The sequence below is a fragment of the Quercus robur genome, chromosome 2, assembly GCF_932294415.1.
Source record: "Quercus robur chromosome 2, dhQueRobu3.1, whole genome shotgun sequence".
NCBI classification, from domain to species: Eukaryota; Viridiplantae; Streptophyta; class Magnoliopsida; order Fagales; family Fagaceae; genus Quercus; species Quercus robur.
Window position 1 is genome coordinate 26,576,840 of NC_065535.1, and position 15,558 is coordinate 26,592,397.

The 15,558-nt window shown below is 35.4% G+C and overlaps 1 protein-coding gene and 2 long non-coding RNA genes across 4 annotated transcripts in view; 2 read left to right on the plus strand and 1 right to left on the minus strand.

The window, feature by feature from the left end:
* Positions 1–10,343, plus strand: part of LOC126713098 (uncharacterized) — a 28,414-nt gene extending 18,071 nt beyond the window's left edge. The window contains exons 3-5 of one of the 2 annotated variants that reach the window (XR_007651267.1): positions 9,645–9,729; positions 9,934–10,023; positions 10,177–10,343. This is a non-coding gene — a long non-coding RNA (uncharacterized LOC126713098). The remainder of the gene's footprint in view (positions 1–9,644; positions 9,730–9,933; positions 10,024–10,176) is intronic. The other variant, XR_007651268.1, reaches the window with a different exon arrangement.
* On the minus strand, positions 4,188–6,929 carry LOC126713096 (UDP-glycosyltransferase 87A1-like). The gene is made up of 2 exons (XM_050412751.1): positions 6,377–6,929; positions 4,188–5,256 (listed from the first exon to the last, which is right to left on the minus strand). The coding sequence occupies exons 1-2, from the start codon at positions 6,873–6,875 to the stop codon at positions 4,361–4,363; spliced, it is 1,395 nt and encodes a 464-aa protein (XP_050268708.1). The 5' UTR covers positions 6,876–6,929; the 3' UTR covers positions 4,188–4,360.
* A 1,224-nt stretch (positions 10,344–11,567) lies between the features above and the next one.
* On the plus strand, positions 11,568–14,819 carry LOC126706147 (uncharacterized). Its single transcript, XR_007648526.1, has 3 exons — positions 11,568–11,822; positions 13,464–13,728; positions 14,449–14,819. It is a non-coding gene; the product is annotated as an uncharacterized LOC126706147 (long non-coding RNA).
* The last annotated feature ends 739 nt before the right edge of the window (positions 14,820–15,558 follow it).

The following is a 15,558-nucleotide window of genomic DNA, read 5'->3' on the forward strand; positions in this document are numbered from 1 at the left end:
GTTCAGTATTACCCAAGGTAGCAGCAAGAGTCTTGCTTTTCCCAATCGACTTGAGATATGTTGGACATTCTTGTTTCATGTGTCCAAAACCTTGACATCCGAAACATTTTGGTCCGAAGGGACTAGTATACTAACTGCTATCCTTAACATCCTTCTTCCTATCTTGACTTTTGAATTGAGAGGAACTGGATTACTTACGGTCCTTGTCAAAACTTTTCACATTGGCATTCTTCATGAACTTCTTGAACTACCCAATGATGTAGGACTTTATCTTGGAATTTTCATCATTTGAAGGCTCATTAGTCTCATTTGAGATATGTTGGACATTCTTGTTTCATGTGTCCAAAACCTTGACATCCGAAACACTTTGGTCCGAAGGGACTAGTATACTAACTGCCATCCTTAACATCCTTCTTCCTATCTTGACTTTTGAATTGAGAAGAACTGGATTACTTACGGTCCTTGTCAAAACTTTTCACATTGGCATTCTTCATGAACTTCTTGAACTACCCAATGATGTAGGACTTTATCTTGGAATTTTCATCATTTGAAGACTCATTAGTCTCATTACTTTTGGCCTTCAGTGCCATACTCTTACTTTTGGTTCCTTTCCCAAGTCTAGTCAAACCCAATTCATAGGTTTGCAGGTTGTCAATTAGCTCTGTCAAAAGAATGGAGTCAATGTCCTTTGATTCTTCAATTGCTGTTATCTTGGCATGAAATCTCTCAGGAAGAGATTTGAGCACCTTTCTCACAAAATTGGGTTTGGGAATAGTTTCCCCAAGATTAAAGGCTGAGTTGACTATGTCCTTGAGTTTGGCATAGAACTCATTGAATGACTTGTCCTCCTCCATTTTGATCTCCTCAAAGATTGTATTAAGCCTTTGAAGCTTGGAATCTTTAATGGTCTTAGTTCTTTCATAGGTCGTCTGGAGAATAGTCCATGCTTCCTTTGCAGTTTTAGTCAAGGATATTTTCTTAAACTCCTCATTCGTGACCACACTGAAAATAGCGTTCAATGCTCTGCTGTTGAAGTTTGCCGCTTTGATCTTTACATCATTGTAATCGGTCAACGCTTCCTTTGGCTTAGTCCAGCCAATCTCCACAATTTGCCACACCTTCTCATCTAAAGACTGCAAGAAAGTTTTCATATGTACTTTCTAGTATGCATAGTTAGTGCCATCAAATAAAGGAGGTATAATAAGAGACTGTCTTCTATCCATGACAAACAGGGGTCAATGGATCACACAACAAAAATTAAACCTAATTAGAGTGTGCCTGCTCTGATACCACTTGTTGGGTTAAAACGAATTGACCCTTTGCAAATTAATTAATTACCCAAGTTAATTAATTAGTCAAATTACATGCAATAGCGTGATAGCACAAACAAATTACCGACTAAACTAAATGCAGCGGGAAATAAATTTAACATAGTAATTTGTTTACGAATGGAGAAAACCTCCTAGGCAAAACCCCATCGGGTAAATTTAAGGTCACCACTCCAGAGAATCCACTATTATCAATCACAAGCGGTTACAAGTATAAGGAATCTTACCAAATCCTTTGCCTATCCCGAAATATCAACTTACAGTTGAACTCTTACCCAAATTCCCAATTAGACTTGTATTATAGCAACAATCTCTCCGTTCAATGCACGAATCCCAGTACGTGACTAACCAATGATGCCTATCCCGAAATATCAACCTACAGTTGAACCCTTATCCCAATTCCCAATTAGACTTGTATTATAGTAGCAATCTCTCTGTTCAATGCACGAATCCCAGTACGTGACTAACCAATGATGCATGGATCCTAATACGTAACTAACTCCACCAACTTGAAGAAGATTGTTGGCTGCAAAGTTCTTTAGTTCATTAACAATGAAGATCAGGAAGCTCCTTGGTCACAAAACCCTTGGCGTAAAGACGTAGTAGCTTTTACAGAGAGAATGATGAACTAGAGCAATTTCTGCTTCCGATCACATAATGCATGTATTGTTCTTTTGCATCACTTTGTGATGGCCCTTAAAATAATCCATATATATGTTTAGGATTATGAGAAAAGAAACCCTACACAAATACATAGGAATATGCGTGTAATTAGGTTTGGAAAATCGGATTTCGTAATTCTCAACAGATATAGCTTGTGTCGAGCTTTTGTTGAGCTTCAACATTAAATCTCGATAGAAGTTTTTTTGTTGAGATTGCTGTAGAGCTTTAAAGAACAGCACTTCCTTCACTTGTTTCTTGGTCAGACTTGCATGGCTTCAATACTAAACTTGAACACTTATTTCTTAAAGTACTAAACCCATCCTAGATCTACCTAAATACAAGTAAAGTGCGTTTTGTCAAAAGATTAGCCAATTACATAAAAATGTCCCTAACACACTTGAATTCCTTCCATTTTCTAAGGTAGCTTCATCCACATTGATTTTAAACATACCAGCTAGGGGGGCTAACCATCTATTGCCTTCATAGGACTTATAATGGCCTAAAGGCGTGAATGCCTCCTTGTAATCTTGTAAATACCTTTTAGCAAAACTCCAAATTTGGTTGGAAGACTGGCAAGCAAACTCGTGCACTACCTGGTTCCTATTGTACCAAATTGACTAGGCTGTGACAGGGAAGTATTCAAGGTCCTGGGATGTCCCTTGTGTCATGATCTCCATAGCTACATTAGAAAAATCCAAAGGGCTTGAAGTGATTTCTACAGGGCAATCTGACCAACAATCCCATACTTTCCTTGGAATATCACATTTAATTAGGGAGTGAGAGATTGACTTAGATTCTTTTTCATAGCATAGGCACAACGCATCAATATTAACCCCCTTCTTTTTTAAGTTTACCGTCGTTGGGAGGCCATCCATATATGCTTTCCACGCAAATTTTTTTGACTTTGTAGGGATTTTCAGATGCCACGTCCTTTTCCATAGTGCAGTTCTACAGTCCCCAGTGAAGCTTTCCTCCTTATCCTTTGCTCCAACCACCTTGAGGGCAATGTAGTAAGTGCCTTTAACTGTAAATTCCCCTTTCTATTACCAACCCATATGATCTTGTATTCTGGCAAATTGTAGCTTAGGGGGGTGTTGAGAATGGTGTTTGCTTCAAAAGGTTAGAAAAGAGATTTGATAATATATATCTGCTTTCCATCTTCTAGTATCTTTATCAATAAGAGAGCAGACCATAGGGAAGTCATCAAACAGTTTTGGGGGAGAAATTACCTTGTAGGTTGTGGGCATAGGCATCTATTTGTCTTCCCAAATGTGGATTATATTTCCATTACCAACCCGCCATCGGGTTCCTCGTTTAATCACTTCTAGCCCATTCATAATACTTCTCCAAATGTAAGAGGGATTTGACCTAAGCTTTGCTTTGAGGACATCTCCATGGGGATAGTATCAGGCTTTATATATTCTGGCCACAAGGGAGTCTTGCTTTGTTAGTAATCTCGAGCCTTGCATTGCTAGCATGGCAAGGTTGAAGGCTTGAAGGTTTCGAAAGCTCATTCCACCTCTAAGCTTTGATTTACACAGCTTCTTCCAACTCACCAAGGCTATCTTTGTCTCTTGTTTACGCTATCTCTACTAGAGTCTTTGCATAATCCCCTCCATCTCATCGCATGGACCCTTTGGTAGTTGAAAGCAACTCATTGTATATGTCGAAATTGCTTGGGCAATTGCTTTTATGAGAATCTCCTTGCCACCTATTGAAAGCATTTTTCCCTTCCATCCTGATAATTTTTTCCCCACTCTCACTTTGATTTTTGCAAAGACTTCAGTTTTTGACTTGTCAATAATAGATGGTAGGCCAAGATATTTAGTATGCTGAGAATCACTCATAGGTCCAAGGGTACTCATTACCTCACCCTTCACTTCTTCAGGGTTATTACGACTAAAAAATACTGATGATTTATCAGTATTAATTCTTATGGTATAGTTGTGGTTAATATCAAGGAGTACAATAATAGGGGCTTTAGATTTTTATTTTTTATTTTTTTTATTTTATTACTACAATTAGTATATCTTGTAATAGAACTAAAATAGAATGTTGGTTGTTGGTATGGGGTTCTAATGCCCATCCATTATCCAAATCATTTTTTTTTAAAGAGAATTTCAATTTAAGGCATTTGCTCTTAATGATAGTTTTTTATCATCAGGTCAAGACACCAATAAGTTTTTGGTGTATGCAGAGATTAAATCCAAAATTTTTATTTAACCATTAGAGACTTTACTAGTTGAGTTAATTAGAATTCACATTATCCAAACCATTCTGAACATTGATATTAACTATTAAAGCAATAAACAAATATTTGTTGCTTTTATTTAAAAAAAAAAACCAGCACATCTACACGAGGAAACTGCTCAATGGTTGTGGCTTTGTGAAATGCCTTCTAAAAATGCATCAAGGTTTGTATAAGATGATCCACCATCTCCAATAGCTTTGTGACAAATATCTTTTAGTGCTCTTGCTCTTTCTCTTAATTCTTTGCCCTCTCCACTTTCCATATTCATAAAACTTTGGACAAGCTCTGATAATTCTGCTTTGGTCACGGAAATTTCATTTCCCACTGTTGATCTGTTTACCCTCCACCCAATCTTCCAGTATTCTACAATTAGCCTACTATTCGGTACTTGGTCCAAAAACAACGGGAAAGTAAGCATTGGTACGCCTGCGAAAATTGCTTCTAGAGTGGAATTCCACCCACAATGTGTCCAGAAACCTCCTACAGAAGAATGGCACAACACCTTCAGTTGGTCACACCATGGCACTACCAATCCCAAATCACCACAACTCTCTTTCAACCGAGAAGCTTCTCCACGAGCCACCCACAAAAATCTAACACCACTATTACGCAGCCCAGCAGCAATTTCATCCATTTGGGTGCCTGAAACTGAAAGGAAACTTCCCAATGAGATGTACAAGACTGAACCCGCAGGGTGGGAATCTAGCCATTGGAGATAGTTGGGGATGTTGTGAGTTCTTGTAATACAGGAATTATGTTCAAGTTCTAAGTAAGGTATAGCAGGGCCAATAGGGTAGACAGGGAATGGAAATATTGCGTTTAAAGTGTCAAAGGCTTGGGGTTCAAGCTCATAGACAGAAGTGAGTAGAAGATATTGTGCTTTCGGTACCCTTGAAATGCATTCCATTGCAAGCTGCAATACTCGAGGGTCGGTTTCATGAATGATTGTTTGAAGGTCAGCAACTTGTGTTGAAGAAAGTCCGGGGATGTGGTCCACATGCTGCTCTCCAAGTTCTATCACACAAAAGAGGCAGACATCCGAGTCAGATATCAATGTTTTGCAGTAATATCAAGTCCAATCTAGAAAGAGATGAACCAGTTGGCTCTTTTAAGTGGATCAACAGGTTCTAGGAACCTTTTTCAACTTCAAGTTAGCCAACCATATATGTTAATGCCTTTGAGAACTTAAATATACTTTGTACTTATATTCTCTAGGTTGTACTAGTTAAACCAATTGACCAAAAATGCATTGAATTCATTATAAAAAATTAAGGCTACACTGACCACCTATTAGTTCCTTCCATTTAAGTACGTTACGACCAATATGTAGGGTGGCCAAAATCAAATCTTGTAATATAGCTATATTTATTTTTCTTGAATGCCATGAAAATCTAAATTAAAATTTTTATACTCCTAGGCTTTTGCCTTAAAATATCTCCTTGCTTATGGCTTAGACAATAGACCAATAATGCCTATTATGGTGTGTGAGTGTGAAGTCACAATTGTCATGATGTCTAATTACAATCACACCTGCTAGGAAAACAATCCAAAGCTATTGAACTAGACCAGCAATCACTAAGTACTATGCTAGCTGCACTGCCTTGTTTTGATGTTGTTGCTGCAGAACTATATGCAGTAGCATAAGGGCTACTGGATTACTGGTGAATCATGATATATATACTGCTGCCAGGTTCTTATCAGCATATTTGATCCTCAGCTAGCAGTCAGCTTTTGATTTTCATTTCAAAATCTTTGTTATAAATATTTCACCTTATTTTCTATACTTTTAAAATGTTCTAAACAAATTCTTATCATTGAATGGAAAAATATAATTTATGTCACTGCCATAAGGTCTGTATCCTCAAAATAACCTTAATTTTTTGAATGATTTGTTTATTCCGTCACTATATTTCAAAATAATATAAAAAGTTATATATCAAATTTGTTATATATATATTTTTCCTAATAAAACAAGCTTGACTAGACACAGTTTAGTTTCTTTATACATAAAAAATAAAAAGACAGTTCAGAAGTGAGCTGTAATGTGTAGACATGTACCTAATATATATATTTTTTCAAGTTTGAAGTAAAAGAAAAAGCATGTAGCTAAAAGTCTAAAAGTAGTAACACTTACCAAGCGAATTAAGCGGCAAGTGTCGGCTTGGTAAGAAAAGATTCCAATGATGTAACATTGAGAAAAAAACAGCAGGCATGGTCCAAACCGAGGCCACCGGAATATTCCTTCTATTACCTACGCTTATCGTCCACAGTAACTCAACATCACCTAACATAGCATCAACTGGGTGCTCAAGCTGATCAAGAAGTTCCTCAAAGGGAGCTTCCATCTTCGTCATTACAGCTTCGTAGAACCCTGGGAAGTCGGCCGCTTTTAAACGTTCTGGCGGGACAACGTTAGGGATCGAGGCGAAGCAGATGTTGTTGGGTTTGGGATCGGAGCCGATGTAGCCGAGCCACTCCTCGGTGACAACAAAGGTGATGAGAAGTTGGTTTTTTTTGGACTTTGAGGATAGTAACTTGCAGAGGTTCATCATGGGGTTTATATGGCCTCGGCCTGGAAATGGCATAGCAACTATGTGACTGACTGTTGTTCGTTCAACACTGGAAAACTCCATCTATGAAAGAAGCTTTGTTAGAATTGAGGACTATGTCTCTGTCTGATGAATTTATATAATCTATTAGTATTGGATAATATATTGTTAATTTTAAAATCTTATCGTCAAGTTGAGATTATATATATATATATATATATATATTCTGACATGATTAAGGTTGACCTTAAAAATATTGGAAAGGTGGAACCCAATAAAAATGGGCCCAATCCAATTTATAACTAAAAGTTGTGTCCTTACCTAAGAGTTTTTTTTTTTTTTGGTTAAACTTACCTAGGAGTTATATCTCTTGAACACACACATTTTGATGGTCGATATTAATGGGACAATGGCTAATTTGTATGTATTCTCTCTTTTCTCTTCCACTTCGTTCAAACATTTTGGCCACTATCGTACGGGTAATTGTAGACTACTTATAGAGATCGTATTTGTTGAAAAGGTTAATTAGAATAAAGATACGAGTGAAATCTCTAATTTTTGTCTTCAATTTTTCACATCTATATTTATCAACAGTTGAAATTAATAATAATAATAATAATAATAATAGTAGTAGTAGGTGAAACTAAGAGAAACTCAAATTAGAATTTCAAATTAGAATTTCAATTTTGTGTTATATATCTTAAATTATTTATTCTTAAAGAATTTTATTTCTTAATTTTATAATCAAATGTGAAATCACATCATAAATATTCATTCAAGTGAGTTATTAAGTACAAAAACCAAAGAGTCTAGAATAAATGAATCGTAAAAATAAAATAAGAGTACTTCACAATAATAAAAAAAAAAAAACAATTTACATTTTATACCTGTAAGGACACAATTTGTAATGACCTAAAAATGATACTGGGTTCGCACGTAAATAGGCCCAAACAATATCACTTATAGAGCGTGGGTTTGAAAGGCTAAGCCTTGGTCACCGGACAGGGGTTAGTCGTGTTGTTTATACAGAATTAAACCGTGTTCGCTCGAGGAGTCCTTCTCCTTAAGGCGGCCTGGAAGGCTTTGGTTCTAGGCCTTTTTTTCCCAGCCCCTTTCTTGGTGCATCAACCTTCACATTATATAGCCCTTCTTGGTTGATCTTAGCCCTCCACTTGTTGATCAGGCAGGTGCCTACTTCAGTACCCGTCCCATCAGCTGTCCCTCCTTGCTTTTTGTTAGTTGCGATGATCGAAGTTATCCTGTCCAGGCATCTTTTCTCATTAACATGGTTAGGACGTTGGCGGGTGTATTTAATGCGGAGGGGACGTATTTACCCTGAACCAGTTTCGCACCGTACCCCCACGTGGGCCCCATTCTAATCGTATCTCCTTCAGGGGGCTTTTTGGGGGCAGCCCTCAACGAGATGTTGCTCTTCCCTTTGAAGTCTTGGAGTGCCGAGGACAGGGTCATCCTCGGCTGTGTCCCCGGCATTTTGGCCTTTCCCCCTTCGTCCTCGGCAAATACCCTCCTCGGCACGGGTCCTGGGACCTAGTAGAGCGTGGGCCAGATCATAAGTTCCTTGGCCCCACAATACCTAATAATATTCTTACAATTTTTTTTTTAAAGTTAATAAAATATAAAAATAACTATCAATTGTATTTAAATTATATATATATATATATATAGGAATTATATTATGCATCTTATTGTATAGTGTATCTATGCATATGCATGGGGTTACAAGCTAGTTTAAAATAATTGTTAATTACATAAATTCGCCCTAAATTATGCATTACTTGTATATTGTTATTAAGTTTTAGATGGTTGGCTAAATTCATGTATTGGAACAAAGTGTTATAAGGGTTATAATTTATTCAAGTTTTGGTTTGTATTAAGTCGAGTCAAAAAAGCATATGGAAGATTCATGTTTCGGAAGACTCGCTAGAGCCACTACAACAAACTTGAGTTTTTTCAACATTTTTTTATCTACGGTCACTTAAAAATGTTAACAAAAACCTTAAACTTCTACAGTTGTATACAATTGTTGATTAAAGCAAAGAAATTCACATATTTATTTCTACAGTTGGTATAACTGATGAAACATGTGTTAAAAAAAAATCCACAGTTACCATAACTGTTGAAGTAGGTGTTAAAAAAAAAAAATAGAGAAAAGTTATATCAACAGTCATATAAATGTGGAAAAAATAAATTAAATATTTTATCAAAAATATCAACAGTCATATAAATGTGGGAAAAAAAATTAAAAATTTTATCAACTGTTATAAAACGTTGAAAATAAAAACACGGATCTTATAGAGAGATTCTACAATGTTTTTTACGATTAATTTTTTTTTTCCTTCTCTCTCACTCTATCGCTCTCTCACTCTCTCTCATTCGTTGTGTGTGAAATCTTAGGGTTTCTGATCAACTCGCAAATCAGACTTGTTAGCTTGATCGGTATGCTTTTTTTTTTTTTCCTTTTGATTTTCGTTTCTGTTACGCTCTTTTTGGATCCCGAGAAATATAGGGAATCGGATAGAAAAGTTGATAGTTTTTAATTTCATATATTCTCTTCTTAGCTTTTTTGCAATTGAAATTTTAAATAATTATGTCGACGCATTGATAAGAGGATATTAAATTTCCGATAAATTATTTGCAAAGGTTAATTTCATGGTTTTTTTTTTTTAATATATTTTTTTGGAAATTTCTTAGGAACCAAACAGTATAATTTTTACAATTTAATTTCAAAACCTTTCTATTTTTCTATTATTTTCTAGGGAACCAAACAGAGTTCTTGACTAGGTTTTTTTTTTTCCTGTTTTTTATGATTTTCGTTTTGATTTCCTCATCAAGATCAGCGCCATCGAATTGATTTCACCAAGCCGGTACTATTACATTCAGATATTCACACTTTTCCCTATCCAAACTCTTCGATTAGGTATTTTTTCTATTTCTCTCGATTTCGTAGTTTTAAAAACTTATTTCTGATCAGTTTGTTTTTGCTTGGACTTGAATTTCTTCCATATTTTGTTATTCGCTTTGAGTATTTTGAACTTTTGTGGTTTTTGTTCTTGAATTTGAAATGCTATGTCAAAATTGAATTTGTGGTTTTGTGTATTGCGTGCTTTCAATGTGACTGCAGGTGCATTTGCATTGGTATTTCAGCTCAGTGAATGGTCAAGAAGAGTTCAAATTTCACTATCTGTAGGATTGAAAGCAAGAACGTCAGTTGGTGAGTAAGTGAGTGAGGGTTTCTGAGAATTATGTGATTATATGTAGTTGTAATTGATTAGATGTGCTCAATTGTAAATTTTAGTATGCACATTGTGATAAAGATGGTTGCTAATTTCCAATTTTTTGGTTCTGTTTTGGTTGTAAATTTTAGTATGTGTAGTTGGTCATGCCAGATGTGGGTTTCCAAAACAAGCTCTTTACCTCTATGCTGAAATGCTTCAAGAAGGAATAAGAGAAAGCCCATCCACATTTTCCTCTGTTTTGGGTTTTTGTAGTTTTTATGTATTTTTTTTTTATAAATATAATCTAATTTTAGTCTATGATGTCCCTATATTATGATTGTTTTATTATTTAGTTTTTAGTGTATTTGAATCTCAAATCTCTTATTCAATAAAAAAAAAATTACTAGTTTGTTTAATTGAAATCTATCAATCAAATTTATATTTTGTTTAGCGGAGATGATGATTATAGATGTTAATTACATATAATGAAGCTGTGTAGCATTTTAAATATGGCACACCTCCAACACACCTGGACATATGTGCTAAATCATCTGTGGATCTAGAATTCTAAAGTAAATTTCATCACAATGTGTGTACTTGAGGTACTCCCTACTTGATGGGCTTAGACAATACCTCTGAATATGTTGTTTAATGTATTGATGAGACTTTTTATTTGGGATGCATGGATGCGGCTCCGGACCCAGCGCACCCGCGTCCGACGCGGCGGGACGTAGCGACGTGGGAGGGATGCTGCAGACCGCGCGTCCATGCCGCGTCGTGCCATGTGGATTTCCCGACTCGCGCCGACGCGGCTCAAATCGGCGCTGACTCGCGCCGATTCGGCTCCGACACACGCCGATTCGCGTCGAATCGGACAGATTTGCGCCGATTCGGGCCGAATCGGATCGTATCGGCCGAATATCGGTGTGTTTCGGCCGGAAAAAGGAAATCGGCCAGTAAGGGCAAAAAAAAAAAAAAACTTAAACCAAAAATACCGGTGGACTGGACTGGATATTGATACGCCACTGTCGCCAGTGGATTGAGATCGTATCTTTCCTTCTTCATGTTCTTTGCATCTTTGCATCGTCTTCTTAAGTACTGAGTTGTTCTCTATTTTTTTTTTTTTTTTGTTTTTTTGGAAGTGTTCTGTAACTTCTGTTTCTCTTTTTGATAAGTACAAAAACTTTTCTGTGCCTCTTTGACCAAACGTGAGAGCCCCATCTTTTTTTTTTTTTCTTTTTTAATGGGAAGCTACACGTTAGAGCCTCCTACTTTTTTTGTTTTACTTATTATTATCTATTTATTTTATTATTATTATTTCTATACTATTATTATTATTATTATTATATGAGTTTTCTATTATTATTATATAAAAAAGCATGCTTAGTAATATATTAAAAATATTTTTAATAATTTTTTAATTGCCGAGTCCCGCACCCGCACCCGCACCCGCACCCGAGTCCCGAAACGCACCCGTGCTTCATAGCTTTTTATCAGTGGAAACTTTTAGGTACAAGAAGAGTTGATGCAAAACATTTGTCTTCAACTTTATTGATTGTGTTGGTGTCTGTGTGAATACTTTTTAGTTTTTATTATCATTATTTGTTTAAAACTTTTACTGCTCCGGGGAATTTCCAATTCGAGGAAGTTACTTGCAGAATCATCTGAGGAAGCAGCCATTCCATCTCCATTGACTCCTGTATTAGCAATAAGTAGTGGAAAAGGTGAAGACCAGAACCAGAAAGCAGTCTCTAAGCCTTCAACAGTTCAAGTTGTATTGAAGGGCATTAAACAGGTATGAGATGCCACATTTTTTCCCATTGGTCAGTCTCTTAAAGACGCGACTTCAGACCAAATTTGAAGCCGCGTCTATAAAACGCGACTTCAGATATGCTAGAGACGCATTTTTAAAATGCGGCCACAGTTAAGGAAAAAAAAAAAAGTTTGCCAAAAAATAAAATACGGAGGTCCTTAGGCTGCGTTTTTAGCTAAAGAAAACGCGGCCTAAGAACCCTTCTATGGCCCCGCTTAAAAAACGTGACTTCAGATATGCTAGAGCCGCATTTTTAAAATGCGGCCACAGTTAAGGAAAAAAAAAAAAAGTTTGCCAAAAAATAAAATACGGAGGTCCTTAAGCCGTGTTTTTAGCTTAAAAAAACGCAGCCTAAGAACCCTTCTATGGCCCCGCTCAAAAAACGCGACTTCAGATATGCTAGAGCCGCATTTTTAAAATGTGGCCACAGTTAAGGAAAAAAAAGAAAAGAAAAGAAAAAGAAGTTTGCCAAAAAATAAAATACGGAGGTCCTTAGGCCGTGTTTTTAGCTAAAAAAAACGCGGCCTAAGAACCCTTCAATGGCCCCGCTTAAAAAGCGCGACTTTAAGGTTTTTTTAAGCCCTGTTTTTATAAAATGCGGCTTCAGTCTATCTTGGGCCGCGTTTTTTATAGCCACGGCTTAAAAAACGCGGCCCAAGGCCCCTGCGTTTTGTAGTGTATCTAATTCATTCTGTTTCAGTCTTGTGTGATTATTAGAGCTGTTGAAATGACTATGTTGCTTTTGAGATAGCTCTTGATGGGTGTATATTCACCTTTTCTTATTAAGCCTTCCAATAAATACTTATGAGAATTGAAACAAATGGCTATGGTTCTACTTTGTATTGGTGGACACACTAATTTAAGGCATTATTCAAGTAGTTTTATATATTTAGTAATTTAATTTCAAAATTTGACTATGTTTCAAAAAAAAGAAAAGGAAATAAAAATGTTTAGGATATATTTGGTTCGTTGTTGGTCATGAAATCCGATGTCAATGTCTTTTATGAGTGTGTTAAGATGCCTTAATAGGACAGAAACAAGACCCCTACAAGTTTATTCTTAAAAAAAAGAAAACAAAAGAAAAAAAAATGAATCAAATAAAACTGGTTTCTGTTTTTGATAAATAAAATAAAGCTGGTTTCTATTTGGCAAGGAACAGAAGAAGTGCTAACATAGGAGCTTGACTAAGGTTGAAGAATATTCAATAAGCTAAGTTCGTTATTTTGAGGAGTTAATGAGTTTTAGCTTAAATGATACTTCCTCCTCCTTTAGTTAATGAGTCTATAACTTATCAAGAAACAAAAAAATTATTTTTGAGGAACAAATGAGGCATTTAGTGATGTTAAAATTAATAATATCCTTTCAAATTTCCTCACATGTCACATGGCTGTTTTAAGATCACTGATATTGAAGATGAAGCTCAGCTTATATTTAATCTTGAATGACTATAGTGGATTTTCTGTTATTTTTGTCAATATGTCAATGTAATCAAATTTGCTGCATGACTGTGTTTCATTGCTTCAGGTCATAAACTAAACATGAATGTGGCATTTCTTTTCATTTCACATATCTTTATCTTAATGTAATCAAATTTGCTGCATGACTGTGCTGTAACTTTTGAAGGAATTCTACCTATGGCTAGAAGTGTTGGAAACGATGATGCTTCTGAGGCAATTGAAAGAATCTGAGGAAAGAAGCAAGGAGAATGATGCTAACCTTCTAAGGAAATTGAAAGAATTTGAGGAACACCGCAAGGAGAGTGACGCTAATGTACAACTCTTGAAGGCACAAGTTAATCGGGTTGAGAGTTTGCTAGCACAAGTACTTAAAAACATGGCCCCATTTGAGCTAGCTCAATCTGATTATTCTTCCTAACTTTACCAATCAGGTTAGTTTGTTAACTTTACTTGTTCTTTTAAGTAAAGGGTTTGTTACCCTTTTTTTTTTTTTTTTTTTTTTTTTTTTTTTTTTTGTGTAATCTTTGGATGGTTGGGGTTGTTTGACACTTTTCTATTTACATTTCAAGCTGCCATTTTTTTGTTAAGAAAGGGTAAAGAGAAATGGTTTTGGGGATATGTGATGGTTCTATATCTGTCAGTTTAGTATATTTTATTGCATTTACTTGTTTATTTTGGTGAATTGTTATACTAATAGTTTATGGAACATAGTAATTAAGCAGAATGTGCTACTTTTGAATCTCCACTTGGCAGTTGAGTACAAGGTTTTAATAGCAAAATTTCTTATGTATTAACTGCCAGGGCTCAAATCCCCCTTTTCCCAATTATCAAATTATAAATATATAAAACTATGTTCTTGTCATGATGTTTAGTTATGTATCAAAAAAAAAAAAAAACACATTAGAGTTTATGATTAGTGGTAGGGATTAAGTGAGTTGGGTGTTGTATCTTGTTTACACTGTTTGTTCAAATTTCATTTTTAATGTAATTCTATTGACGAAATCTTACAAATTAGAAAATTTTGTTTCCTACGTTACTATCTAAGAACCCAAAATTGAATTTCTTTGTGCGTGTGAGTGTGATTCAAGCAAATAAGCGCTATATTATTATAAATGGAAAAATGTGATTCATGTGGACATTGTTGTATTCAGGTACTTCAATTGACCAAGGGATTGCATACGTGCTGATGCTTCTGGCATTGGTGCTCACATACCTCATCCTTCCACTTGATGCCTCTTCCTATGGCTTCTAGGAAGGAAATATAAGATTTTTAGATGATAGGTTAAAGCAGGAAATTGCTTTGTGCATAACATAGATATATGATATTAGGGATAATTTTCCTCTCTCTTCAATTGATTGTTGGTGGCGTTCATTAATTTTTGCAAATTAATTGAATGGAATTATTATTTTGGTGAATGATTTTTTTGTCATGGGCCTGGCCTTCTTGTTGGGAAGTGGCACTTCTCCATAAATCTATTACTTGAGGATAATTGATGGAGCACAGTGGTTTTTAATTTTTTTTTCCTTTTAATTAGCCATTTTGAAAACTTGGAACTATTTGAATGGAGTTTAATTTGGAATTGCACAATTGTGTTTATGTTTATATTTTGAATCAGGTTATTAAATTTGAATCAAGTGAAGGATTGTATCCAAATTAGGTTTTTTTTTTTTTTTTTTTTAATATATATATATATATTTTTTAAATACTTATTTCGACGGTTACAAACTGTTGAAATTTATCTCAAAACAACATATATTTCAATAGTTTTCAATAATATTTCGACATTTAATAATTGTTGATAAAGGTGAATCACATTTTTCGACGGTCACATAGGATGTAGAAAAAAAGTTTCGACATAGTTTTTAGTGGCGGTTCTCAACGGTCACTTAAACCGTCGAAAATGCTTTTTTCGACGGTTTCTAATACTTTTTTCGACGGTTTCAACCGTTGAAAATGGCAAACTTTCTTGTAGTGAGCGAAATCATTCCTTCACGAGCGAACGTCAAACAGAAAATTCACGAGACCTTCACTCAACCTTCGCTTGACTAAACCATAAACAAAATCTTCACATGACCATCGCTTAACACTCGCTCAAGAGAAAATTGGGTGAACCGTAAATAGACTTGGTTTTTTTTCCCTGTATAAAGCAATCCTTGCTACACGCATATAAAGGTCCAAAATGAAAACAACTCTATACTTTGAGTGCTAAAAATTTACTTTAGTGAAACAAAGTGTGACCTTAAAAAAGAAAAAAAGGAAA

What these genes read in the sequence shown, in the direction of transcription:
- LOC126713096 (XM_050412751.1), bottom strand. Translation starts at nt 6,875, where the DNA reads ATGGAGTTTTCCAGTGTTGAACGAACAACAGTCAGTCACATAGTTGCT. An exon ending in CTTGCCGCTTAATTCGCTTG is followed by an intron (nt 5,257 to 6,376) that starts GTAAGTGTTACT and finishes TTTGTGTGATAG; the next exon opens with AACTTGGAGAGCAGCATGTG.